This window comes from Diceros bicornis, chromosome 15 (assembly GCF_020826845.1).
Source record: "Diceros bicornis minor isolate mBicDic1 chromosome 15, mDicBic1.mat.cur, whole genome shotgun sequence".
NCBI classification, from domain to species: Eukaryota; Metazoa; Chordata; class Mammalia; order Perissodactyla; family Rhinocerotidae; genus Diceros; species Diceros bicornis.
Window position 1 is genome coordinate 51,537,280 of NC_080754.1, and position 27,953 is coordinate 51,565,232.

Genomic DNA, 27,953 nt, shown 5'->3' on the forward strand with positions numbered 1-27,953 from the left:
ATGATCCCTGCTTCATGGTATTCATACCCTTGTGTAATTCCCTCCAATTAAGTATGGGCTGGACTTAGTGACTCATTTCTACCAAATAGGATAAGGCAAAAGTAACAGTATGTGACTTAAAGTCTAGATCATAAAAGAAATCATGGCATCTCTCTTTCTCTCCTTTGGATCACTCATTTGGGGGAAGCCATCCACCATGTTGTGAAGAGGTTCCATGGACTGGTCCATAGAGTGAAGAACTGAGCGCCTGTCAACAGCCATGTGAGTGAGCTTAGAAGTAAATCCTCCAGCTGTCAAGCTTTCAGATGGCTTCCCCCCAGGTAACATTGTAACTTCACCCTTCTAAGAGCTCCTGAGCCATCACTCAGCTAACCTGCTCCTGGATTTCTGACTCCCAGATACTGTGTGAGTTATCTGTTGTTTTAAGCTGCTAAATTTTAGAGTAATTTGTTACACACTGATAACTAATACCAGAGGTAGGGGTACAGGGTAAGGCAAAGATGTTGAAGCAAGATTCCAAGTATCATGAAAGAGAATAATCACAAAATGCTAGTATGTTCATCAACTGAAATACTGCATAAAATTTCACATTTTAAAATTTAAAAAAGGTTTCTCAAGTTAATCACTTAGTGTGTAATGAATAATAGACTTTAAAGGAACAAAAGGAGAAAATGTCAATCTTAAGGGATAAGAAAATTGAGCTCACACAGGATACTAAGAAAACTTGAACCAATTTCATTGGCATTAAAAGTTTTTATTTGGAATTTAATCCACAACCTATACAAGTTATTTACAAGGCATGAAAATGGAAAACAGCACAAAATACAATTGAGGTATAAGCTAAGAGCACAGTATGTCATATTTCAATAAATATAATTCAAAATTTGTAAACTAAGTGACCAGATAGATGAGTCTTGTTTTATAGTAAAACCATATAAAATATTTATTTCACGTGAGGTAGAGGACAGTTTTGTGTGTCATGTAATGCAACCAACCACAGCAATTTTAACCATAAAACTGTACATCATTGGCAAAATTTTAAATTGAATTATGGTCAATGTAGTCAACAATTTCAACAGTTGCAGAACAGATATTTACTGCCTTCACAGATTGGAAATTCAGAAATAATTTAAGACTATTGTGTTGGCTTAAAATTATCGGGATAAACAAATACTTCTCACAGGATGGTTAAAAGCAAGTCTATTTTATTTCTCCCAATCTATAATTTCCCAAAAGTTGTCCTAGATTTAGCAATTCTTTTTGTAGGATTTTTTTTTCTAGAACTACTTTAAGTACGCTGTGCTTTATTTTCAAGTGAGGTATCTCTATTGAAGAAAAAATCTTATAAATTCCTTTTACATTCAACTAAATACACTATTTTGTTTTCTGGGCTTAATTTTTAAATTTCAGTTTTTACATTTGATCGCTTTGTAATTTAAAAACAGTAGCACTATATAAGACGCTTAATTCTATTACTAAAGAAACAGGCTCCAAATTGCATTATGTAGTTTAGAAGCCATTTAAAATGGAAAGATTTTACAAAAAAAAAACACTGTCCTTTTAAACAAGATGCAATATAGAATACCCATACAAATTTCTTCCAATAATGGAAATGCTGAAGTATCCTATACTAGAAAAAAATTTAAGCTCTGTTTAAATTATTCAACCCCGCAATGTATAATACAGCAGTAATGTGTCCCTTATTGCTGACAGCTCCAATAAAAACTATTAACAAGTAGTTCCAAGCACAGAAATAGATGTACAGTATGAGCACAATTTTTCACTATAGTAATTTTTAACGTCCTGTCGTGAGGATTAAATGCATAGAGCAAATAAAAATGTGGATTCTTCCCTAAGCAATCAAAACGTAAGTCATTGAGAAGAAAATTTTAGAAGCTGATCAAAAACCTTCAGCACCAGCTTTACCATTAATTTTAGGGAAATACCTTGAGCATGTTTCCTATTACTGGAGTTTCCTTATTTTACTTTCCTTCAAACAGAAGTCATAGATGTGCAAATAAATTATTCTGTCATGACTTCCAAAACATATGGCTAACCTGTAAATATCATTGTACTCAGTCTATTTCACCTATTTAGTAACTGGTTTTTAATTCAATTATGTACAAATGATTTTATATCTCAACTGGTAATATATTAAATATGTTATAAAATTAGTTCAAGAAGCATAAAACATCCTAACTCTCATGGACACAGAAATTCAAGCAAAAAAATATGCTTTACAAAACTAAAACACAAGCCAAACTTACGCTGTTGGTCACATCCCTTCACAGTGTTATAAGTTGCAACTGTGAAATCAGGGTGGTTCAGAGCTTCCTCAATGACAGCAGGTTTTACATCTACTACCTTGACAGATTTGGTACCTTTTTCTCACCAAGTTTAGAGTATAGAAACCATCATCACCCAAATTAAGCATCACCCATCACCCAGTAAGCTAACATTCTATCTTTTCTTCCTTCTAAAGATGCTCTAGCACTTTTCATAGGCTGTTCCTTTTATGCAGCTTTTTAAAGTAAATATTTTTATATTTTTTCTAAAAAGAATAATATTACAAAGTCTGAGGAAAAATCTCCTTGCCTAATGAATTGGCACACAAAAACTAACACCAAAACAAACTTTAAGCTAGCAACCAACACTCAAAATGAGCATGCAAAGAATAGAATAAGTTTATATGGATAAGCTTTTTTAGCAGAGGTCACTTTTAAAGTATACAAAATCTCTATATTTTCAAGCTATGTGGTGCAGTTTAACTTAAAATTACTTTCAGCTAGAATAGGTATAATATTTACAATGGACTAAAAGACTATTTCCAAGGAAGTTAGACAGAAACCTATGGCACATCAACGTATCTTCTGGAAAATGAAGACTACAATTTCACGTCGCAAGTTTTCCTTACGTGAAGGACTAGAAAAAATATTCCTTTACTCAATTCTAAATTAAGAGTTTATGATAATTTAAAGGTGTTTAAGAACTGCTTAAAATCTTAAAATAACATATTTCAAAGTTTAAGCAATTTATTTTAGAAGTTTTGGGTTGAACTTGGCTTACCATTCACTGCATAACATAAGTAGAAAGATTTTGAGTGAATGAGAAAAATAAGTGAAATTATAGTGGCTTGAGTTTGTCTCCCAAAAAGCTTAGCTGTAACACAACTAATTCACAACTAAAATGAAACTGTATCAATCATAAAATGTCTTTGTGATTCTTCTTTCTCTGGATCTAAATAAAAGGTATTAGGAGGGTATGTTATTTTTAACATTTGTTCCTCCTTAAGGAGATTCCAAGAATCAACAAATTAAATTTTAGGGTTAATACAGTAACATTTAAATGAAAAATAGAAAACACACATTTAGATCACACCCTAGCAAAGAAACTATACTTTGTGAAGTACAAAAATTCTTTTAGGACATGTAAGTACCATTAAGCAAAATATGGAAATAACTGGCTAAATGATAGATAACTCACTGATTTTTGAAGTTCTATACCATTCAAGTTTCTATCATCTATGCTGGGACTATAACCTTAACGGTAGCTGAGTTATTTTAAATATAAATTTAGCTCTCAACTAATTTCATACAGTCCCTTATGTGAGAACATAGACATAAAATTCATGGGATAATAATGTCAATTAATGGTAGCTTCAGAAAACTTCCTTTAAAAAATGCACACTGGAAATTTTACCTAACATCTTTTAAGCCAAGAATTAACTAATATGAAATTTGCCATTAAAGAATGATAGACTTTTCTGTGCAAAAAAAAAAAAAAAAAGTGCAGAAGATGTTGCCCCTACCCCAAACTATGGAATTCCTTTGACTTCTAAAAATTATCTAAAAACTTTTAGTAGCAGATAACTAAACTTCCCTAAATTAACCTATCATACACTATCAGTTGACTGTAAATACCTGATTTTGATATTAAGTAGTAATTGAAAATGGTCCATCCGTGCAAATTTGGTAAGACTTAACATTTAAACATACAAAAGTCCAAAATAACCTTCAAGGTGTTTAATATTTTACAATTTAAAGGAAAACAAATCCATTAAGGAAAACAAATCCATTATATAAATTTCAGTAAGACCCATAACTACATATAAAAACTGTACAGGAGGATTATGGATTGTATAGAAACTGATGTACATCAATGGTTATCAGTTTTCCTCAAGAACATTAATGTTTTCTCACCACTATTAACAACATAAACAAAAGTTCAAAAATTATTCCATTTTATTTCCTCTTCTGAAGTTGCTACATAAAAAAATTTTTCTAACTATAACCACATTTAAACCAAAAAACAAATTACAACTGCTTCTTGTGTTTAGCAGCAGTGTATAACAAAACACGTTATCCTTCCCCACTATGCCCATGGGGTGTGCTGTAACCTCGTCAGTGAAATTCCTCTTCTGACAAAACGTCTTTTAGGAGACACTAAAGAGAACTGATGAAAATTCATTCCACAATAGGAACAAAATAAAAGCAAATTTTGTATATAATAATGAGCATACTATATCAACTTAGAAAGGAGATTATGTTAATGAAAAAAATGGAGATTCAACTCCTTGAATAGCTCTATATATCTGAAACATGAAGTTACTACTGTATCTAAAATTGAGTATGAGATACGGATAACAAAACTGGTCACAACTATTTTCCATCACATAACGCAGCTTTTAAAAAGTATACGACTGCTAAATTTGTATTAGAAATATAGGCAGATTATCTAATAGCTGAAACCATATAGTACTGTTACTAAGCTGGTTGAAAAAAAAGTACAAAGAAACATACATTTTCATTCATTTGGAAAAATGTAAAAATTTATGTACTAATATATAATCTCTTCACTTTCTCTGATCTACAAATGGATAGAATGCTAAGTAATCTTCATGCAGATAACTTGTTCAGAATTCAACTACCAAAGCAAACAAACAAACAAAAATAAACCCTGTTGGGAATACACAGATGAATCTCTTTAAAGGTTTCTATTCTTTAGCCGTCTTTGATGATTTCACAATTTGCTGCTTTAGCTCTTTGATCATCATCTCCAACTTCTGTCTTGCCTCTCGCTCCTGTCTGAGTTCATCTTGGAGTTCTTGCCTATCAGTCTCAGCATGGTCCAATCTCTGTCTCAGTTCTGCCAACTGTGTGATTTAAAAGACTGTGTCAGCTTTCATTCAGTTTTGTTTTTCCATGTACTCCTCACATCACGGTAAAGACCTATTTTCAAGTTACTTTTTACAAAATGAACTACTTTCATGCATACTATAATCTCTTGAATATCTAATAATATTAACCTAACTTTAACATGACATTAAATTGAGGGAAAAACAAGGGTCAAGAGAACTGAACACCTAGAGCACTTTCCTTATGCCCCAAGCTTTAGTACACCTCTCATCCCAGCCTGCTCCTGTTACGAGTTATTTGTTCACCTTCCCCAAGTTGTGAGCTACCATGCATTTTTGCTCTAGTGCTTTTGAAGATAGTAGGCAACAGAGCATGTTTGCTAATTTGTTGATTTGAAAGCCCATATGCTACATTAAAATAATATAACATTTGATATTCACATAGCTAGAGATTAGCAATATGGGCAACTGAACTACAGAAACTCAATAAAAGTTTAAAGTAATAAAGCAATCATGGTCAAAAAATCATCTTGGATGGTATGGCATAAAATTCTTTTAACAGAATTATCTATTTTGAAATATAGCCTAATGAGCTTGACGAAAAGTAATTTAATAAAGGCGGCTTCAATTTTCATGTTGAAAGGGCAACAACAGACAAACTGAGTAATTCTTACCTGTGCTGCATATTCAGCCTCTTTGTCTTTTTCTAAATTTGAGTCACAGGTACATTTTTGCTTCATTACCTGCTCTAATTTTTTCTCTAAGTCTTTCTGTTCAACATAAAATTCTTCCATTCTTTGAGCATGTTCATTCTGCAAAGATTCGAGCTCTTTCTGTAAATTCTGCTGTTCTTCAGTGAGTTCCTTCATAGCTTTTGAACTATTCAACATTTCAACTTCCTGTAATATCAAGAATCACAATACCATTTTTACTTTATTTCCATCATGTTAAAAATTTCAATTCAGGAAAAAATAGGACAGAAAATATCTAAAATTCAGCTATCATGAGTTCTATACAGAAGTGATTATACTGAAAAACTATTTTCTCTAAAAATTTAAAAGTATATTAAAATTGCTTATCAGTGTACAAGTCTGAACAATCTTAAATACATCTGCAGCATCTCATCTTGACTTTTCTTAAGAATATGCAAAAGTATCTTTTCATAATGGACTATCATTTAGATAACAATTTTACCATCTGAAGTTGTTGCTTCTTCTGCAAAATTGAGTTCAGTTTCTCCTGTTGTTTTACGTAAGTTCTCATTACTTCTTCCATGATTTTTCCCTTATCATCCTCACAAATGACATCTTTGACAAGAAGTGAAGATGAAGCTAGAGCATCATGGTCAATTCCCGCCTTGCTTGTGTCTCGGACTAAGTTGCAAGTGGTAGACTCAGGTTTCTTTTTACTTGTAGAATTATTTGAGACTGATGGATCTTTGAGAGGCAAAAATGAAGTAACAAAGTATGAATATCACTGTTAAAAAGTCACCAGAACAATCCATAAGTGAAATTAAGAAAATAATTCCATTTACAAATGAAATAAAAAATAATAAAATACCTAGGAATAAATTTAACAAAAGCAGTACAAGACTTGTACAATGAAAAGTACAAAGCATCATTGAAGGAAATTAAAGACCTAAATAAACGGAAAGGCATCTCATATTCATGGACTGGAAGACTTAACACTGTTAAGATGGTGTTATGAACTAAATGTTAGTGACTTCCAAAATTTATATGTTGAAATCCTAAAACCCTATGTGATGGCATTAGGAGGTGGGGCCTTTGGGAAGTAATTAGGCCATAAGGGTGGAGCCCCCTTGATGTGATTTATGCTCTTATAAAAGAGACTCAAGAGAGCTCGTCCTTTCCACCATGTGAGAACACAGTGAGAAAATGGTCATCTATGAACCAGGAAGCAGGCCCTCGCCAGACACCAAATCTGCTGGTACCTTGATCTTGGACCTTCCAGCCTCTAGAACTGTGAAAAATAAATGTCTGTGGTTAAGCCACCAGTCTGTGGTATTTTTGTTATAGCAGCCCAAAAGGACTACAATAGACGGTGCTACTCCCCCAAACTGATCTACTTTTTCAATGCAATCCCTAGCTAAATCCCAGCTGACTTTGTGGCACAAACTGACAAGTTGATTCTTTTTTTATTCATTTATTTGTCCCCCAAAGCCCCAGTGTATAGTTGTATGTCATAGCTGCACATCCTTCTAGTTGCTGTATGTGGGACTCGGCCTCAGCATGGCCGGAGAAGCAGTGCATCGGTGCGCACCCGGGATCCAAACCCGGGCCACCAGCAGCGGAGCACCCGCACTTAACCGCTAAGCCACCGGGCCAGCCCGACAAGCTGATTCTAAAATTCATAAGAAATGCAAGGAATCCAAAATAGCCATAACAATCTTGACAAAGAATAACAAAGTTGGAGGACTCACAATCCCCATTTCAAAGCTTATTATAAAGCTACAGAAATCAAGACTGTGTGTAGTACTGGTATAAGGATTGAGTCCAGAAATAAACCCATACTTTTATGAGCAACTGCTTTTATGAGCAACAGACAAGGGTGCCAAGACAATTCAATCAGGAGAAAATTGCCTTTTCAACAAATACAGTTGGGGCAACTGTATCCACATACAAAGAATGAGCTTGAACCTCACACCGTAATTAACTCAAAATAGATCAAAGATCTAAATGTCAGAGCTAAAACTCTTAAATGTAAATCTTTGTGACTTTGGATTAGGCAATGGTTTCTTAGACTTGACACCTAAAGTAAGGAACCAAAAAAATATATAAGTAAATTGGATTTCATCAGAATTTAAAACTTTTGTGCTTCAAAGGACACTAACAAGAAAGCGAAAAGACACTGACAGAATGGCAAATCATATACCTGATAAGGGTCTAGTATCCAGAATAATAAAGAACTCTTACAACTCAATAGTATAGAGACAACCCAATTTAAAAATGGGCAAAGGATCTAATTAGACATTTCCCCAAAGAAGATCTGCAATGTCCAATAAAAATATGAAAAGACACTCAATATCATCAGTCATTGGAGAATTGCAAATCAAAACCACGAGACCACAAGATAACACTTCACAACCACCAGGAAGGCCATAATCAAAAGACAGACAATAACAAGTGTTGACAAAGATGTGCAGAAACTGGAACCCTCATAAGCTATTGGTGGGAATGAAAATGGTACAGCTGCTTTGGAAAACAGTTTAGTAGTCCCTCAAGATGTTAAACATAGAGTTACCATATGAATCAGCAATTCCACTCCTAAATATATACTCAAGAGAAATGAAAACGTGTCCACATTAAAACTTGTGCCTAAGTGTTCATAGCATTATTCATAACAGTCAAAAAGTGGACACAATCCAAATGTCCATCAATTGATGAATAAACAAAATATAGTATATCCACATAGTAGAATACTACTAAACCATAAAAAAGAAAGAAATACTAATACATGCTACAACATGGACTGAGAAAATATTATGCTTAATGAAAGAAGCCAGACCACAAAAGGCCACATAGTATATGATCCCTTTGATATGAAATGTCCAGAACAGGCAAATACATAAAGATAAAAAACAGATTAGTAGTTGACAGTTTGAGAAAAGGGGAGAATGAAGAGTAACTTCTAATGGATTACAGGGTTTCTTTTTGGGGTGATGAAAATTTTATGAAATTAAATAGTTGGAATCATCCCACAACTTTGTGAATTTACTAAAAACCACTGAATTGTACACTTTAAAAGGGTAAATTTTATATGAATTATATCACAACAATTTTTAAAAGTCACTAGACCTTAACTAATATGGGAAATAAAATATAACGCAAATAGGACATAATGGCACATTACTACTTACTGTTTACAAATTTAAATCCCAAGAAAACTAAGTTTTTAAAATCTCAAAATTAAAGTACAGAAAATCCCCCAAGAATCTCAAATATCTACGAAAACAGTTAAATGACTAGAGGACTCTTCAACTGTTGCGAGAAAGCTGAATAACTATCACACCTGCCTAAGCTGTAAGAAAAGCTCTACTGCTATATAGAGGGTAATATAGGCAGCATTTCAGTGGACATGTCTTGTTTGCTCCACGGTATTTTAAAAGCCACTGTAACTAGGTAGCTAATTTTTTTTACATGTCTAGCAAGCATTCTGCATTTATGCCACTTGCCTTGCTCCCACAGCTATGAGATTTCAATTCTTGCTTATTCCATGACTAAGTTTCCCTGAGTCCTATACCTAACTACTCCTACATATACTTCTTAGCATTATTAGTTAAATGTTTTCAGTTCACGGCACATTAGAAAGAAAAACAAGGACCTTCTGAAGAAATCTGACAGCAAATAAAAGGCAGGAAGGGTAAAAAATAATCAGACAAAAATCACTTACAGTAGGAAGCCATGTAGCCTATGTATCTATTTCATCAGCCTCTAGAACTATCACCATTTTAGAAAATACAGCAATTGAGGTTCAAAATAGTTACTCAGAGCTTTGAAAGGAGGCATTTTTTTAAGATAAAAGCTTCAATTATTTGGACAATTCTCTTAAATAGAAATCCTCTTTGAAAATGCTGAATATATGTGTTCATTAGATATCTGATTTAAAAAAAATAATTTCTGAATACTTACCTAAATGGCCACATAATTCTCTACTTGTTTTTAAATCCATTTTCTCCTGTTCCTCCAGTGAGACATCTGGATAAGACACTGTTTTTTGATGTTTCCCACCACTGTGAGGCTTCTCTGACTGTCTTGGTACAGATCTACTCGCCTCTATCTTTGTGACCTCTTTAGACTGGGATATAGCAGAAGTAAGCGACACATTTGGAGCAACCACTTTATCACACATGTATAAGCAGTAACTGAAAACAAAGAAAGGCAAAATAAGACACATATTACATTCAGGTAAAAAGTAAAATATGTTACATCTATTTCTACGGTTAAACAATTTTTTTACCAAAACAGACAACATAACAACTCAGAAAATAAAGTCATAGAAAACAATTCTTGAAAAAGTCAGTACTTTAGGCAGTAAGAGCAAAATCAGGAGGAACTTTTGTTATTCTGCAAAAAGTAATTTCTAAACACTAACATGATACTCACTGGGAAAGAAAAATCATAGTCTCTCCTCTTTCCTTCAAAACCACCTGAGAACTAAAAGCATGAAGCACTTTCCAGAGCTGTTTAACAGCCCTGAGTAGGTAAGTCTATGCTAGAAAGAAAAGAGACGATATGCTACTTTGGAGGACCGTTTTCTTGCCCGCTACTCCTCCAAGGCAAGAAATTCTAGCTTTTTGTTATGGTGAGGCTGATCCAGCCCCACACTTCATGGCTATGGCCTGATTTGCCATAGGTCCAATGAGGAGCTCCCAGGGCCCTCCTTACATAGCTCAGGGAGAGAACAGGCATTCTGAAGGCTGCCCAGCTACTGGGCAGTCCTTCTTGTGTCACACCCCACAGAGCAATCTGCCTAAAATACTTTAGCACTTCCTACTTGATAAAACAGCAATAATAAATTATGCAAAACTAAGATTGAAGGGATAACTACCAATTTTGCTCAAAACTCACATAAAATTGTTCAGTCAATTATCTGAGAGACTCATGGGACAAATTTAAGCTAGATCTTTAGGTACCATATTATTACCTATAATTTGCATAAGTAACCTTTAGCCAAAAGATGCAACAATTTAACTGATAAAACACTTCATCTCCTAAACTCTAAATAACCTCCTCTTACATCTCATTTTCTTTGTACAGGACATCTATATTGTTCCTCTTTACCAATAACCTGAATTCTGAGGATGAAAACTCAGTACTCTGCTAAGAAAACTGACAGGTTTAATACCTTCCAAAGACTTACTCCAAATTCAATAGGAATGGTGGAACTGTGTAAATGTAAATAAGACTGAGACTCTTCATCACTATGCATGGGGGAAATATACATTTACAGCAACAGACAAAAATCTAGGATTCAATAAATAAAAAGTTTATAATCTAAGGTCCACTTTTATCGAAAATAAGAAAACTTGATTTTGAGGGGTGTGGCTACTATGAAAGCTTGTAAGTTTCAAAAAAAAAAATTTCTTTTTAAAATATCAAAGTTGCACACCAAACTCTTAAAGAGTTCATTTATCTCTTAATGGGAAGCAAGGATATTAAAAGAAAACTTTCATTTTTTACTTTGGGGCAAAAGGGAAATGACCTATTTCTAGAAAAAACATAACATCAAGAAAAGGTTCTCAAATACTCAACACAATTTACAATTCATTTCACTGATTAACAAGAAAGCCTAAAACTAAATAATAAATTCCCAGGAACTAGAATAGTACCTGACATATAGATGTTGAATGAATGAATAATGAACAAACGAGCCAATATCCACTCACCTGGGGTGTAAAAATGAATGTGTCTGAGAAACATGGTCACCTTCTTGCTTTATAACAGGATACCATGATGGTAATTCCATTCCTGATGGTGTATCTATCTGTAGAAAAATGCAGAGGGAAAAAGTTTATTCAGGGAAGCTCTGACGGTTAATTTTGTGTGTCAATTTTACAGGGCCATAGGGTGCTTCTGGAAAATCCTGACTAATAAAGAAGAGTTATATTATTTAAGAGTCACCTTCTAAGAAGGCAGTCTTTCCTTACAGTACTATAACCCTATCTCTGAGAGGCTCCACTCCCTTCTGCAACTAGGCAAGGTGTGTGGGGAATGACACCCTTATCTGATTACTACTCTACACTCAGGGGACCGCCACTAAATGCCAAAATCTTCGGAAAACTATTTCACCTGATGTCCTAATATTCCAGTTCAGAACCGAGAAACTAGATAAAATGGAACAGAAACAAATCTCCAGACGCGAAGCAGTTGTGATTAAAGCAAAATCAAGTCATAAACTGTCAAAGGGATAATTCGGCACATGTATGTGGTGATAAACCAGTTGTAATTAGTATTTGGGTGGTAAACATGACGTAATCTATGCAGAAACAGAAGTATAACGATGTACGCCTGAAATTTATACAATATTATAAACCCATGTTACTGCAATAAACAAAAATTTTTTTTTAAAAGTCATTAAAATATGCAAAAAAAAAAAGTCATAAACTGTCCATGATTTAATTAAGGAGCTCACACCAATGGAGGAAACCAATGAGGATGAAGAAACGCAGGAGAGTCCTGACAAGAAACCCACTGCCCCAACAAAATGGACTGAAAATGGAAAGGAAACAGCTTTTGGAGCACACATTACACAACTTTATCAATCAGGAGATGACTTAAGGCCAATTAAAAGCCAAAAATAAAAATACAGTAACTTGTATTGGTGGGAAATCAACATTTTTGTTAAGAATTACTGGGAAAAGAATCTGAAAGACTAACAAGACCACAAGCTTATAGGGAAAATAATAATATTCTGAAAGGATTTAAGACTTGAGTATTCAGTGAGGGCCTCTAGCCTCTAGAGTAGAATGTTTTTTAAAACCTCACAATCCTGATCAAATACTCTAAAGAAGTTCAGAATCTGGGGTAAAATCAATTGTTTATTTATAAAATAAACAAATCGCTTGTTTACATAGTTTCTCAGCCTACAGTTTAGTTCTACCAGTAAATTAGAAAAGGAACTAACTGCTGGCAACAGAAATACTAAATGATAGTTGCCAGGTGACAGCTGACAGCGTAAGGAGAGAGAATTACAAGATGCAAACATAAAAACTGATTCAAAAAGCAAGACAATCTGAGGGTTTTTATAGGCCAGGGCAAATAATTTAATATATCTCAATTGACCCCTACCCTCATCATAACAGAGTATAGTAACTGAAATTTAAGAAGTCTTGGGGCTGGCCCGGTGGTGCAAGCGGTTAAGTGTGCGTGCTCCGCTGCGGCGGCCCGGGGTTCGCTGGTTCGGATCCCGGGCGCACACCAACGCACCGCATCGCAAGCCATGCTGTGGCGGCGTCCCATATAAAAAAGTGGAGGAATGGGGCCGGCCCGGTGGCGCAAGCGGTTAAGTGCGCGCGCTCCGCTGCGGCGGCCCGGGGTTCGCTGGTTCGGATCCCGGGCGCGCACCGACGCACTGCTTGGTAAGCCATGCTGTGGCGGCGTCCCATATAAAGTGGAGGAAGATAGGCACAGATGTTAGCCCAGGGCCGTCTTCCTCAGCAAAAAAAGAGGAGAATTGGCGGATGTTAGCTCAGGGCTGATCTCCTCACAAAAAAAAAAAAAAAAAAAAAAAAAGTGGAGGAAGATGGGCACAGAGGTTAGCCCTGGGCCAGTCTTCCTCAGCAAAAAAAAAAAAAAAAAAAAAAGAGGAGGATTGGCAGATGTTAGCACAGGGCTGATCTTCCTCACAAAAAAAAAAAGTCTCGAGTCAACATGACATAGTTAAACTATGTTCTATAGTTATACCCTATATAAATAGTATACCATATACATATATACCATACTATATACCACTTAGAAAGACTGAAAACTAAGATATTTTAGAATTCATGAAAAAGGTTACTTTTAAAAAACACAGTGCTGAAAAGAACAGCTTTAGTATCTAGAAAATTCACGTAGGCAGAACATTTTTCACCCCAACACTGTATGATAAAAGAGGTGTTAATGAGCATGGATAAGCTCACTGTAACAAATCAATGAAATATAAAATCAGCTTGAATTAAATGAGAATTTCTTTTCTAGAAGTTATTTGTTAAACTCATGATTTAGAAAATAAAGCTCCACTTTAAATCAATTTTATATCTGAAACAATTCTGGATGTACTGCCCAATAAATCGTTCCAGATTTTTTTAACTAAAATTACTAAAATTTATTTACATATTAAAAGTTTTCCCTATTATGACGATCTGGAATCTCAAATCTTGGGAATAGGAAATTCTTTTTTTTTTTAATTTTATTCATTTATTTATTTTCCCCCAAAGCCCCAGCAGATAGCTGTATGTCACAGCTACACACACTTCTAGTTGCTGTATGTGGGACACAGACTCAGCATGGCCGGAGAAGTGGTGCGTCGGTGCGCGCCCGGGATCCGAACCCGGGCCGCCAGTAGCGGAGCACATGCACTTAACCACTAAGCCACAGGGCCGGCCCATGAGAATAGCAAATTCTAAACTTCTTCAGCCAAAGATCTTGACTTGAAATCTGACTTAATTTTGATAATCAAGTTCACTTCAAAACTCTACAGGCTTGATTTAAGTTTTACTTTTATTCATATCCAAACTCAGTGTATCTTTAATTGTATGATGTCTCTAAACTTCAGATGCCTCCTTAAATAATTGCTAGCACATTCATTTGTTTTTAAACATCCATTCTTCTCTAGTTTCTGTCCTTTATTTTATTTCCTGTTCTTGCACCATCCCACTAACAGAGTCACAGACAAGGAGTTCTAAAAAAAAACCTCCCTTAAAGATCACCCAGTGCAGTCCTCTAGCCAATGTCTGAAATCCCTATTCGAAATCCTGACAAGTGGCTATCCAGCCTCTGCTTGAACAGCAGTTTGAGATCAAGGACTTTCTTACTTTTGTATTTTCGTACCAAGCACCATGCCTGACATATACTAGGGACTCAATGAATATTTGTTGAATGAATTCTGAATGACAGCACAGCTCATTAATACCCAGGGTCGCCTTTTATAAGGTTACTCTGCTACCACAAAACTCACAAGGATAGTCTCTTTCACGTTCAATACCGTTCTACTCCATGAAGTACCAAAGAAGCCCAACAGTCTCTGGAATCTATTTTTAGAGATCAGATCTACAAATTAAATAATACAAACGATGGGGAAATGCACAACATAACCATGATAAAATGTTGGGAGTTAATTTTACCTATTACGCTGTGGTAAGCCATAAACACATTTATAACAAATTATCCTAACTGCGTGTTAAAAACAATTAAGAAAAGCACACATTACTCAACAGAACATTCACAGGCATGCCAGATTTTCTCATCCATTCTGCATTTGTGTCAACATACAAATTAGGTCTTCAAAAAAAAGAACAATATAATTAAATGGCACAGCAGTAATGCTAAGTACTGATCGAGAATAAAAATAAGATACCGTGATATGAGCATCTATTGTCTTTTATCTTAGCTTTCAATATGGGAATAATTTAATTTCCTTTGTGTATTTAAACATTAAAATAAAATACATTACATTACTTGGAAAAGGAGAGAAGTAGATCACTTAGTAGCTTAAGTTAGAGCCTTAACATTTTAAAATGCTTTTATCGCCCAACTTCCCTACCATTATCTACCACAAAATGAACAGATGGCATCTTATCTGAAACACATAAGAAAAATTTCAGATATATTATTTCATTCCAAAGGTTCTTTCTCTAAGTCATAAAACAACAAATAACGTCTATGAAAGCAAAATTTAAACAATCCCAAAACGTAAAGAGTTAATTTTAAATAATTAGGTTATTTAAAATTAGGTTAAATTAAAAGTTAATTTTAAATAATAATTTCCTTATTAAAAAATTAGGAAACGTTTCATGAAAGTTTCTCTAAATTTCAACTTACTGTGTTATACATACATGACCCTTTGATAATCAGATTTCCTAATAAAGAACCCTTGTATTTTGGTAGTACAATGCTTACTAGTCTCACAATGACAAATAATTTAGAGAACTTGATTTCATTTACAAAAAAACCAATAAGGATTTTTGTTACCACTTTCTAGATACAAAAGCAATTCCACCCACTCAGCACTATTCATATACAAACATTCCAATTTGTACTAAAAAAAAAAATCAAAACCCTTTAAAATCCCTAGGCTTATCTTCAATAATAAACTTTGCTTTTAGGTGGCAATCTAGTTTTTATTTTTTTAAAACATTTATTATTTTTGTGTGTGTGAGGAAGATCAGCCCAGAGCTAACATCCATGCCAATCCTCCTCTTTTTGCTGAGGAAGACTGGCCCTGGGCTAACATCCATGCCCATCTTCCTCCACTTTATATGGGACGCCGCCACAGCATGGCCTGACAAGCAGTGTGTCTGTGCGTGCCCGGGATCAGAACCTGGGCCGCCAGCAGCAGAGCACGCGCACTTGACCGCTATGCCACGGGGCCGGCCCTGGCAATCTAGTTTTTAACTACAGTATCAGATTAATATTATGATCCTCAATTAAGTCCTAATGACAAACATTGACAAACTAAAGAAATCAAGACAATGCCTCAAAATATCAGTGGGATTTCCAAAATCCCCCCAAAAGTCAGAATTAAATCTTTTTATTTTTTTATTTTTTTTTAATAATTATTTATTTGTTTATTTATTTTTCCCCCAAAGCCCCAGTAGATAGTTGTAGGTCATAGTTGCACAACCTTCTAGTTGCTGTATGTGGGACGCGGCCCAGAATTAAATCTTTTTAAAACGTGGGGGCCGGCCCCATGGCTCAGCAGTTGGGTGCACGTGCTCCCCTACTGGCGGCCCAGGTTCGGATGCCAGGTGCGCCCCAACGCACCGCTTCTCCGGCCATGCTGAGGCCACGTCCCACATACAGCAACTACAAGGTTGTGCAACTATGACCTACAACTATCTACTGGGGCTTTGGGGGAAAAATAAATAAACAAATTAAAAAAAAAAAGTGGAAAAAACTATTTCTAAAAACTGAATTTAGAAAGTGCTATGAAAGATAAAGATTAATTTTTACGTTTTGGTATTCATAAGACAGTAAGCATACAAAGGACTAGTAGGTTGGTAAACTTAGTCTATCTTACTAGTGGTGTGCTTACACAAGAAATAAAATATAATGCATATTAAAGACACATTACTTTGTACGAACCCAACATAAATCCTTAGCAATCTTACTAAACACATAACTGAATACAGTTAAGCAATAACTCCTTAGGTATAAAGTGAATATACCTGTCAGGGTCTTTTTATTGTGCATAACACTAGGACATTCAAGTGGTCAATAAATGATTTCAGAAGGACACAAAAGACACTGTACCAGACAGCTGCCAACAACTCTTACTGAAAGAAACTTCAATCTCTGAGTACAGGATCAGGTTTCCTCAAAACTTCCCCCATGTTGTGAATCAATGTTTCAACAACTGAAACAGGAATAGTGTTACAAGGTAGCAAATAGCTACTTAAGAGATTTTAAGGCTTAGTCTTCTGCCTCAGTTCATTGTAATTATTAGAATTAATCGACCTAAAGCAAAACTGGAACAATATAATCTAAGCACCTCCACTAACTTATTAAAGACAGACCTTCAGGAGTTAGAGCAATGCCCCCACACTGAAAGATCATACCACCTACCTCACAGTGCCAATTTTAAGTTTAAAGTGCTTAGAAATCTTCACAGGAAAAGCAAAGGCTCACGTTCTTATAACGTGCAACTATTATCTTAAATCCTTCATGGAAACAAAGCCATGTGAAGTCTGTAGTATGATGCCACTCCCTTTACAACTTGTTCCTTTGAACAAACTGATAAAAAATCCTGTCAATTCCTGGGACTGTTAAAAAATACTGGAATTTTATACTGGAATTCTATGGTGTCCTATCCATTTAATATTGCAATTACCTGGAAATCTCCATGTCATATATATCTTTTCACTAAAACACTTGTTGTCAAAAGTTTTAATCTATATAAATCTAAGGCTTTCCTTTTCTATCCCATTTCAGCATATATGCTTTAAAAAAATTATGATCTCGGATTACTTTGGCCTTCAACTAATGTAAACTGATAATAACAAATTGTAGATTAATTAGTTTTACTATATACAATGTACTCTATTTTTATTTTACTCTGTTTCATGTTTTTTTAAATGCTGGTGACCCACTAAATTGATTTCATGACCCCCTGGCCCTTCTCCACTGGGGTTCTCAAGAGCCCAAATGCCCCGAGGCATCCATTGTACGCAATGAATTAACTTCTCTTCAAAGCATTGAGAATGGTACGATACGCCATCCTTGGGAGAACTGACAAAACCATCACTCAAATCATTTTCTGTAGGGCTTCATTCTCCTCTCATGGAACCCCAGGTGAGAAAGGCTGCACGGGTGACAAAGTGCAATTTGAAAAACACCGCTCTAAGTGAACTGTCTTAAAAATGGTCCAAAAGTATTATTTCAACAACTAGCCCGGTATTAATTAACACTTGTGCACTCTACAGATGCTCTTGCACAAACAGATGTACAAAGTATTACAAATGTAAAGGAATAAATTTCAATAGTAATTATCACTCCATGGTGAAAATATGAGTAAATTTTGTTTTCTTCTTTGCACTTTTTAGGATTTACTACAATGGGTCTAAATTGCTTTCATAATCACACCAAAAAACTTTTATAACATGGAATAAAAGTCCTAGTCCTACCAAAACGGTCTTTAGTAAGTTTCTTAAACTTTTTTATTCCTTGTCCCCGTAAGATAAACAAAATATGCACTTTAAATGCTATTTGAAATCTCCAAACAAATTGAATTTGACAAATAAAAATGAAATATTACTTTGCCTTAAAACTAAATCTGTTTTCCTCATCGAAAATCACTGGTAACTTTACAGGGCTACTAAGACTTTTCATTCAGTTATCCAAACCTTTTTTAAGCATCTACCACATTTTAGATTCGAAAACTAGATAAATTCCTGCCCCAGAGGGCCTCCAACTAGTCGTTAGATATATATTTCTGTGACCCACTTCGCAGTCTAGAAATCAAAATGAGTTTTAAATTAATTTTCTATCTTGCCTATTCATTCTTCTTTCTGCCTAGCATGTGCTGTAATATTTTACTTAGTGATTGAAGCAAACCACACATTAAAAAAAGGTTTATGGTTTAACTATATAATCTTTTTGTTTTTTATAGTCTAACAAAATACTTAAATTATTTTATGGATATAAACCCTCAATAGACCAAAATTCTACATATGGACAAAACACAGGTTTCAAGCCATCCCCAAAGATATTCCCAAACTAGTTCCACCTCTTTTCTTGAACAGGTTAAGTTCTGGCCCCACAATCATTTTCCACTCCCAGAATTCTAAAGGGATTGAAATTAACCCAATTCTTGATTACTTCCTTGTTCTCCCAGTGGCATAAACTAATGTATGCACAGCTATGAGAACACTATAGGCTAACTACACAGTGATTCAGGCCTACTCTTCTTCTTTTCTTCCTTGAAGTTTCTTAATTTTTTCCCATTTCTCAGACCAAAAGGATAAATTTCTAAGTTTTCTATCAGAAGCCTTTTTAAAAAGGTTAACATTTTTAAATGTTCTACCATTTTTTAATGGTAAAAATGAATAAAGACTGTGTATTTCCTAAACCATAAGGGGGCACTATTCCCAAAGCCATTCTAAAGATTTCATTGAAATGTTCTTATAACATAATTCTTATAACAAACCTGTTTCACGCTTTCTTCTTGTATACTTCGTTTTAGTAAGTAAACAAATGTCCAACTAGTATGATTACTCATTGGTATACTTAGTTGTTGTGTACAAACAACAAAGAGCAAGATACATTTGAACCCAATACTCAGTTATTTTGTTTTAGAAATATCTTCACATAACTCTAGATAAGTAAACAAAATGTTTGAAGAAAGGAAAAATTCCCAAATACAATTAGTAAATATTTCAGTAATAGTTTGAAGTACTACTATCCTACATTCCTAGACTCTTCACTTCCAAAATGCTTTCAGATGTATTCTCTCATGTGATAGTTATCTTATTCAACAGTTTATTTGCAAATTACATGTGTTTATTAAAGCTTAAAGCATCATTTTTCAAAAAAATCCCAAATATTCTAAAATATAATGTAGTGTGGTTTTTCAAAAATCTGTTCAGTTAAAAAGAAAAAGATTTCACTGACTGCCTTTGACATGCGAGGCACTAAACTATGTTCTGGGAAAACAGGAGAAAGATAGTCTCTAAACTCACAAGGACAGTTATTAATTTTAGAAAGTTAGACAAAAATATTCATACTGGTCCCTTATACAAGCACAAATATTTCATTTGATTCTGACCTTATCCCCACTTGATCAAAATTTATGCTAATCACAAAATGCAAACTATACCACTGATGTAACAAATTACACCAAATCTACTCCAATCATTACTGGAACACATTTTGTCCCAACACTACTCTTTGCAGTTGCCCATTCTCTCTAGTATATTTCCTTACCTCATCTAGGTTTGCACTAAGAAACACATTTCCTAAACAAAAGCAAAATAGCTTACAAGAGGTGAGAAATGTTTTGTACTATTATTATTACCCGAACGACCTCTGCAGAAATGACAAACTAAAAGGAAAACGCAAAACTAAAAACAGTGAAATGCCTAATGGGCTTTAAGAGGAAAATTTTTAAGTTGACATCTTTAGGTCATCTATTTGCATCACAGATAATCTATAGGTTTTTTTTTTTCTCTAAGCAGAGTAAAAACTGTATCATTTTACTTACTAAGAGTAGCCAAGTCTGAATGTCAGAAATCTAAATTTTAATTTTTAAAAAAATACACTTATAACGGCATACACCATCTTTAACTTAGTAGAGATTGTCAGCCAAATGCTGTAACAGTAAAGAATCTCCTACAATTACCTTACCAATTGACTACAAATGGGCTTTTCTAGTGTGCTTGAAAATAATCTTATGTAAACATCACTCTTCAAATTTTATTTACAAATGATCAATTTGCTTAGCAACCTTTTTTCCATAGACAGAAACGTAACATTCAACAAAATCGGAATTAGATAAAATAAATAATACCCACTGAAGATTTGGAAAAGAATCAGAAATATAATACTCTTGCATATATTTGTGCACTGTAAAATACAATAACCGTTTTTCTAATAAAAAGCACAAAAAGCTTAAATGATATGAAGATATGAATAGTTTGGTAACACCATCTTGCAAAGCAACCTAGGCAGATCTAAAATCAAGTGTATTTCTTGTGGTGACCTGAGTAAGAAAGAGTTCAAAACATACCTTTAGTTTCTACAAAGAACAGCATCAGTTCTTCACTCAGAACACTGACCTTATACCACTGATTTCTCTCATCTAAACATAGCTTACTAACTATGCAAATTAAATATAGCTATTAGCTATGCAAATGGTTTAGCGATCATTACTAATATGATTTACATCCTTAGAAATAATTTAACAGTTGCTACATTCCAAACAATTGCCTATTGAGTTTCAGGGTTTTTTTTAAATCCAAAAACAATACTTTGACTACATTAACTATATAAATACATCAAATTACATTAGTATTCACACTAAACATAATGCCCTTTATATAAGAGGTTACTACATTTAGTATATTCTTTTATTTAAAAAAAAAGTCTGCGGACTTTTTAAAATAAGCATCCTCTGGATCTGTTTGGTTTGTTTAGCAACCAACTCAGTGACTCACAGACAATAATGAAAAATGTTCCCCAGTCAAGGACCATCTTCTTGCCCCCTTCCCAGTAAAATACCTTAGTCTATATACAAGTTAATAAAGTTTAAGAACCATTACATTAAGGTAAGTTGATAAGAAAAGTTAATGTTTCTCAAATTCAGTTTCTGCTACGAAGTTTGCTTTAGGGAAAAGTAGTGAAAATACGAGACTTCAAGTAAAAAGATCTGCATTCAACTCCTGATTCTACCCACCTACCAGTTATACAACCAGGAGCATGTGACCCATCTGGGAAACCCTGCTCACAGAACTTCAAAAAAGAACCACCTCACAAAGTTTTGAGGAGTAAATTTTTAAAACGTGAAGTGGCAAGTAATAAAACAACTACTCAAGTATGTATTACACGCGAACCCAAAAAAATTTTTTCTTAAAGGTTTGATTGCTGAAATTTTCTTAAATTTCCTTAAATTGTCAAGAATTCACATAAAATTGGAAACAATACCAAAATACACCAGAAACACTGTAGCAAATATTGCAAAAAATAACATAGCAAAAAGATGAAAAAATCTCACACCTTTCACAAACAAAAAATGAATTCAAATTAATAAGTTCTGAGACAATAAAGGACTACAGCCAGATGAAGGATGGTTTCAATTTTAACCAAACCCTAGCACATTTAGTTTCAGTTAAGTAAATTCATCATCTTTTTTTTTTAACCTTTCTCATGGTTCTCAGATATTTTTTTCTCACACACAGAGCAGGAATATTTAGGCAAAGTAGTTTATTCCAAAAATGCTTATGTCAGAGCAATGAAGATTGGAGCAAGAGTATCTGGCAAATAACGTGGCCACCTATGGACATGTAAAGTAGAGCCCCTAATTAGCTTAGGGCAAAATATAAACATCAAAAAGGGCATTCCACATTTTGATAATATAGATAATCTCTAAGCACAAGCTTCAGCATGGGACCAGCCCAGCTATAAGCCAGTCTAGCAATTTGAGAAGTGGCTTAAAGTCAATCCTGCTTCAAAATCAGTTAATAACTGCACCTGAACAATATAAACTTATCCAGTAGCCACAGGCAAGGAATTTCAAAGAAGTGCTGACCCGTTGGAAGCAGCAAGTAGCAAACCACCCTGAATTAGAGTCTAAAATTATCTTCATTGGGCTTCAGAAGCAAATCACCGTCTAAAACTACGCTGTAACTAAATTTCCCTCAAAACCTTAAAGGCACCATAACAGTGCACAGGACACCAAATCTTAGGTTCTAGCCCAAGCTCTAACGTTGCTGTGAATGACCTTCGGTCATTTAATACACTTCATTCCTTTCTTCTGTGAAGTAGAAAGGGCAGAGATTATTTCAAGGAATAAAAACTAATAGCAGAAAAATTCGATTTTTAAGATGAAACATGGCCAACCTTTTCTTAGTTTATGAATCAAATAAAATTATACAGGTAAAACTGCTCAAGAATAATGCTTGCCACATTTTAAACACTTAGTGTTCGTTACTATAATGATTTTAAACAAGTAGGAAAATATATTTAAAAACCAGATCAATAAACTGAATATTTAATAACCCAAATCTGGTCTATTACCCAGGCATTCAAACTCTTAGAATGAAGATATTAGTTTAGCCTACCAGAAAATGCAGTGGGAAAAATAGTAAGTTTAAGATCACTCTACTGATACATTTTTATATTAATATTTACTTAGTCTAAAATAATCTTTTCTTTTTTCTATCTGTCATAATTTTTTAAAATTATTCCTTTTTAAAAAAAGAATCTAGGGGCCGGCCAGGTGGCGCAAGCGGTTAAGTGTGCGCACTCCGCTGCAGCAGCCTGGGGTTCGCCGGTTCGGATCCCGGGCGCGCACTGACACACCACTTGTCAAGCCATGCTGTGGTGGCGTCCCATATAAAGTGGAGGAAGATGGGCACGGATGTTAGCCCAGGGCCAGTCTTCCTCAGCAAAAACAAGATTGGCAGATGTTAGCTCAGGGCTGATCTTCCTCACAAAAAAAAAAAGAATCACAAATTCTTCAGATACATCTGTTTTTTCCATTTGTTTCTAATATTGATCAAGGCCAAACATCCAACTATAGAAATAATGTCAGAAATCGTAGATGTACCTTTGAAAAAATGCTGTGAGGAGCCCACCACCAGAATTGTTTTGGCTAGCTATTATACCATTTGCAAATGGAAATAACACCGAAGTGTAAATTATCTTCACTCCTAGGAAAACAACCAATATAGTCATCAAAAAGGAGGACGCGTGAAAAAGAGTACATGACTTGAGAAAGAAGCCCCAAATCCTCCACTCTCTGGCTATGTAATCTTGGGAAAGCCACTTGATCTCTCTGAACCTGTAAAATGGGAATAATTCTACTTCTCTCACTAAGCTGTTTGGAAGATCAAATGAGAACGCACACAGGAAAGCACTTTATAGCCTAAAATGTGTTAAACAAACATATCACATAGATCAGTATTTCTTGTTGTTGTTATATGAGCACTAACAGTTTAACACACAGGTTACGTTACATTCTAAATAGACTTTTGATTTCAAAGTAAACCATTACCGTTATTCAAAATTGCTATTTAAAAAAAAAAAAAAAACTTACCTTGGATTGCGTTCTCTTTCCATTTCTTATGCTAAATTTCTCCTTCATTTCTTCTAAAATTATCTTCAGTTTCTTTTCCTCAGGTGTCCCTAGGTATTTTTGGTTCACATGAAGATAGCAATGCCACTTGGCTGATTCAAAGCCCCAGTGGCAAGTCCTTTTGTCAGGTGATCTGTGAGAATGCATCACAAATGTCTGGGGCGCAAACATTCCACAGCACTCCAGACACTGAATACACGGAGCATCAGGCTGAACATAAAACTGGGGTGCAAACAGACCCTGACATTTGCCCAAGCATTCATGTTCCACTTCAAAGGCACTGCCAGTTTCCTTTAACTGGGCCAATGAGTTTTTAGCAGGCAATATGCTGCCATTTTGAGGAAAAGTACGTGGCCGCAATAAAGCATTACATAGTCTTTGTGCATCAGTTAATGTGATCAGCCCACAGGATGGGGCATTGAATGGGAGTATTCCTAGGACCTTTAAGATATGAAGCTGGTCTGAAGTACACCTTGAACAATAGATGTACAACTCGTCACACACTGTATTTATTTGCTGGAGTGAAAATTCACGGAGAACAGAATTTAAGACTTGGGGCAAACAGAGTCTCTTTTCTCCTCCAACCTGAAAACACGAAATAGACTCCCCTTCCAATACAGTCTGGGTGAGTTCTGTGGAGCTATCAGAAGGGATGAGTAGTGGACCAGGAAGAACCTGAGGAGATGGAAGAGGCAGAAATACAGTAGGTGACATGCTTTCTTGGGAATACCGAGCGGAGAATGCTGCTGGTCCACCCAGAGAGCTCTGACTACTTAAGTGGAATTGTGCCAAAGTGTGTTTCAAACTGGGATTTAAATGCAAAGGTTCAGGCACGGAGGCACAGGTTCGCTTGACATGCTCTCCATTAGTTTCCATGGGCGCTTCATAGTCATCCAAGTGTTCCTTCTTTACTGTTGGCATCTTGTTGATCATCATTCTTCCATTTGCATGAATGTCTGTCATCATTTTTTTCACTGGAGGGCTGCCATCATCTCCCATCCCATTCAGTTTTTTATTGGAACCCTGAACCAAGGGGAAATTTGTCTGTAGGTTTTCCATTGCTAAAAACTACGGTTAAATAAGTAAGTCTGAGATTTGCATTGTTATTTAGTTGCTTATTTGAAGAGAGAAAAGCGATATACACCAATACTTATGGTAATTTACTCTCATAGAAAATTTAAATTTCCAAAGAGAGATCTCCCTAATGAATAGATTTTGCAACTTTGTTTTGGTTCTGCTTATACTCTAGTATAATTTCACTACAAATGCTAAAAATTCCTTGTTTTGTCTTTAATAATAAAGAATATGATTTGAAGAGGCACACCTCTGAGGAAGTTTTTTTTTTTCTTTTTTAATTCTTCGGATATACGTATTAAAATAAAGTTACCAATCCTCTCAATTCAAGATGTCCAGGTTCAATGCAATGGTTTGGTTTGGTTTTAAGCAAAACACATGAAAAGTTTATGTGATTACTGTATCATAAAACCTAGACACAAACACAAGTCAAAATGATGCACCCAAATTTAATTTTTGGCACCAAGGACACCAAAAAAAGAAAAAAAATTCTTCTCTAAAAACAATGATCTGTTGGTCTGTGTCGACAACCTGAAGACTTGAATAAATCCTCACACCAGCAAGAGCCTCTCACTCCACTTGAACTTCTACAGTTAAAAATGATACCTAAAGAAAAACTGGCCAGTTATCTTCAAGGATTACTGTTCATTCTTCTTTTAATGAATCTGGAAGAGAATGGGGATGGGGGAAGAGTTACATTTGAATTTGCTCCAGAGGCCAAAGGCTCAGTTTGAAACTAGTTTCTTAATCTTAAACTAAGTTCACTTTACCAAAGGTGACACTTCATTTTTTTTTAAATCTAACACCAGTTAACTAGAAGAACCTTCATTCAAATAGGAAAGCAATTTGGAGAATGGGTAAAGAGAGCAGTAATATCCCTTAAGAGGGTGAGGGCTACCCCAACTCAGAATTGGAAGAACCTTAAACAGATCATCTCACCCAAAACTCAGTACTAGAGGCTTTCTCAGTTATGCCATTTTAACTAAAATAATCCATTACTTCATCTCCTAATTTAAAAAAAAAAAAAACACCAGTTTGATCCAAAAAAATCAGACACGAGTTAACATATCTACCATATGTAACTAAGTTACAATCTTAAGTGCATCAATTCATCTGGTCAGTTTATGCTATTTTTCTGGAATGACTGCAGGCAAAAATTAACATTCCCTTTAAAAGATTAGCGAATTTGCTTAATGGAAGCCAAAAGCTAGAGACTCCACTCCTGGGAATCTCCATCCTTGAACAAGACTAATCCGGGACAAAAAGCACAAGGCAGACAGACCTCACAAAGAATGCAAATGGAGGAAGAGGGAAAAAGAAAAGATTCTTCTTCCACTTCCTTCTTGACAGAAAAATCCAAAAGAAATCCAATAAATAGAAATTTTTGCCTCCCAAACTCCCAGCAATTTACCTTAAAACAGACCCAAAGGGTTAAGGACCAAGGCCAGTAGCCAATGTACTGACTTTCGCCCACCACAGGAACACCTCAGCCAACGCAGGCCAAGGAAGAGGGCAGCAGGCATGACCTAGAACCGGGGAGCCCCCCAAACCCTGAAATCCTCGGCCCACGCAAAGCCGCCCACCCATCTCAAACCCGAGGGGGAGGGGAAGAGTCGAAGACAAGGCACCCGGGACGCCTTGGGGTGTGCAAGGGGGGAGTGGGAAGTGCAGGAAGAGGAATCCCCCAACCCCCACCCGCAGTCTCACGACAACCCCAAGTGCCCTCGCAACACGGCCCCACTGCGGGGGCCGCGGGGAGGACGGTGGAAATCCCCCGCGCACCCTCTCCCCGGGAAGTTTTCGGGTGTTACCCCAGCACCCCTAAGACGGCACCTCCCCCCGCCCGCCCGGAGCCAGAAGGGAGAGGGGTCAGCGGGCGGGTGGGGCGCCCGAGCCGGGATCCCCGCGCCGCCGGGCGCCGGTCGACCAGGTCGAGCTCGGGGCATCCCCACCGAGCGCAGACCGGCGCCGGAGGTGGGGGAGGCGGCGACGGGCGTGCTGGTCTCCGGGGTCCCGACGGCTCCGGTCAAGTGCAGCGCCCTTCCCCTGCCCGCGCCCACCGCCCGGGGTCAGCGAGGCACGATCCGCCGTGGGACCCCCGCCCCGCGCCGCCCGTGGCCCCGACCCCACCCGGGACCCGCGCATCCGGACCCCCGACTCCGGCCTCCGCTCCCGGCGAAGCTCGACGAGCTTTGTTAACTCCTCACCCGCCCCTAGCGCCGCCGTCGGGCTCCCGGGGGGCCCCGCGCCCCTCTCCTCCCGCCGCGTCCCCCTCGCGAGCCCGGGCCGCACCTGTGCCCGCCGCCGCCGCCGCTCGCCCGCTCCCTTCGGCTGTGCCGGCGCCGCTCCGAACCCCACACACATCGCTACACACAGCCCTCTGACGTCACCGAGCCCTCGGCCCGCCCACGTCACTGCGGAGACACACGGCTTCCCGCAGACGCCGCCGCCGTCTCCGGCCGCCCGGGGGAGAGCGAGGGCGGCGGGAGGGGGAGGGGAGGGGAGGGAACGGAGCCAGCGGCGGCACCGCGCGCGCGGGCCCGCCGGCGTCGCCGTCTCCGCCCTGGCCTCGAAGCTCCCAGTCCCTCAGGGACGCGCGCGCCGTCTGGCCTATTGTGGCTCCCCCGGGCTCCCCCCGCCCCGTCGTCTCGCGCGCGCGCCCCACCCCCCAGGCGCGCGCCCGGCGCTCCCGGCCCCGCGCGCCGTCTGGGCGGCTGGCGCGCGGTGCTGTCTGCGG

At 36.8% G+C, this 27,953-nt stretch overlaps 1 protein-coding gene across 2 annotated transcripts; it reads right to left on the reverse strand.

The window, feature by feature from the left end:
• Positions 1-739: 739 nt before the first annotated feature.
• SKIL (SKI like proto-oncogene) lies at positions 740-27,708 on the reverse strand. 2 transcript variants are annotated; one of them, XM_058556364.1, is made up of 7 exons: positions 27,509-27,708; positions 24,104-25,881; positions 11,541-11,638; positions 9,784-10,016; positions 6,329-6,570; positions 5,809-6,033; positions 740-5,152 (listed from the first exon to the last, which is right to left on the reverse strand). In XM_058556364.1, exons 2-7 carry the CDS (start codon positions 25,199-25,201, stop codon positions 4,994-4,996), a joined length of 2,055 nt encoding a protein of 684 aa, XP_058412347.1. In that variant the 5' UTR covers positions 25,202-25,881; positions 27,509-27,708; the 3' UTR covers positions 740-4,993. The 2 variants fall into 2 exon arrangements, with proteins under 2 accessions (XP_058412347.1, XP_058412348.1); XM_058556365.1 differs by lacking the exon at positions 27,509-27,708 and adding an exon at positions 26,628-26,918.
• Between the last annotated feature and the right edge of the window lie 245 nt (positions 27,709-27,953).

Coding starts and splice junctions, on each gene's coding strand:
- SKIL (XM_058556364.1), bottom strand. CDS start 25,201: ATGGAAAACCTACAGACAAATTTCCCCTTGGTTCAGGGTTCCAATAAA. Junction 11,639..24,103: donor GAAAGAGAACGCAATCCAAG/GTAAGTTTTTTT, acceptor ATTTTTCTACAG/ATAGATACACCATCAGGAAT. Junction 6,571..9,783: donor AGAATTATGTGGCCATTTAG/GTAAGTATTCAG, acceptor TGCCTCTCAAAG/ATCCATCAGTCTCAAATAAT.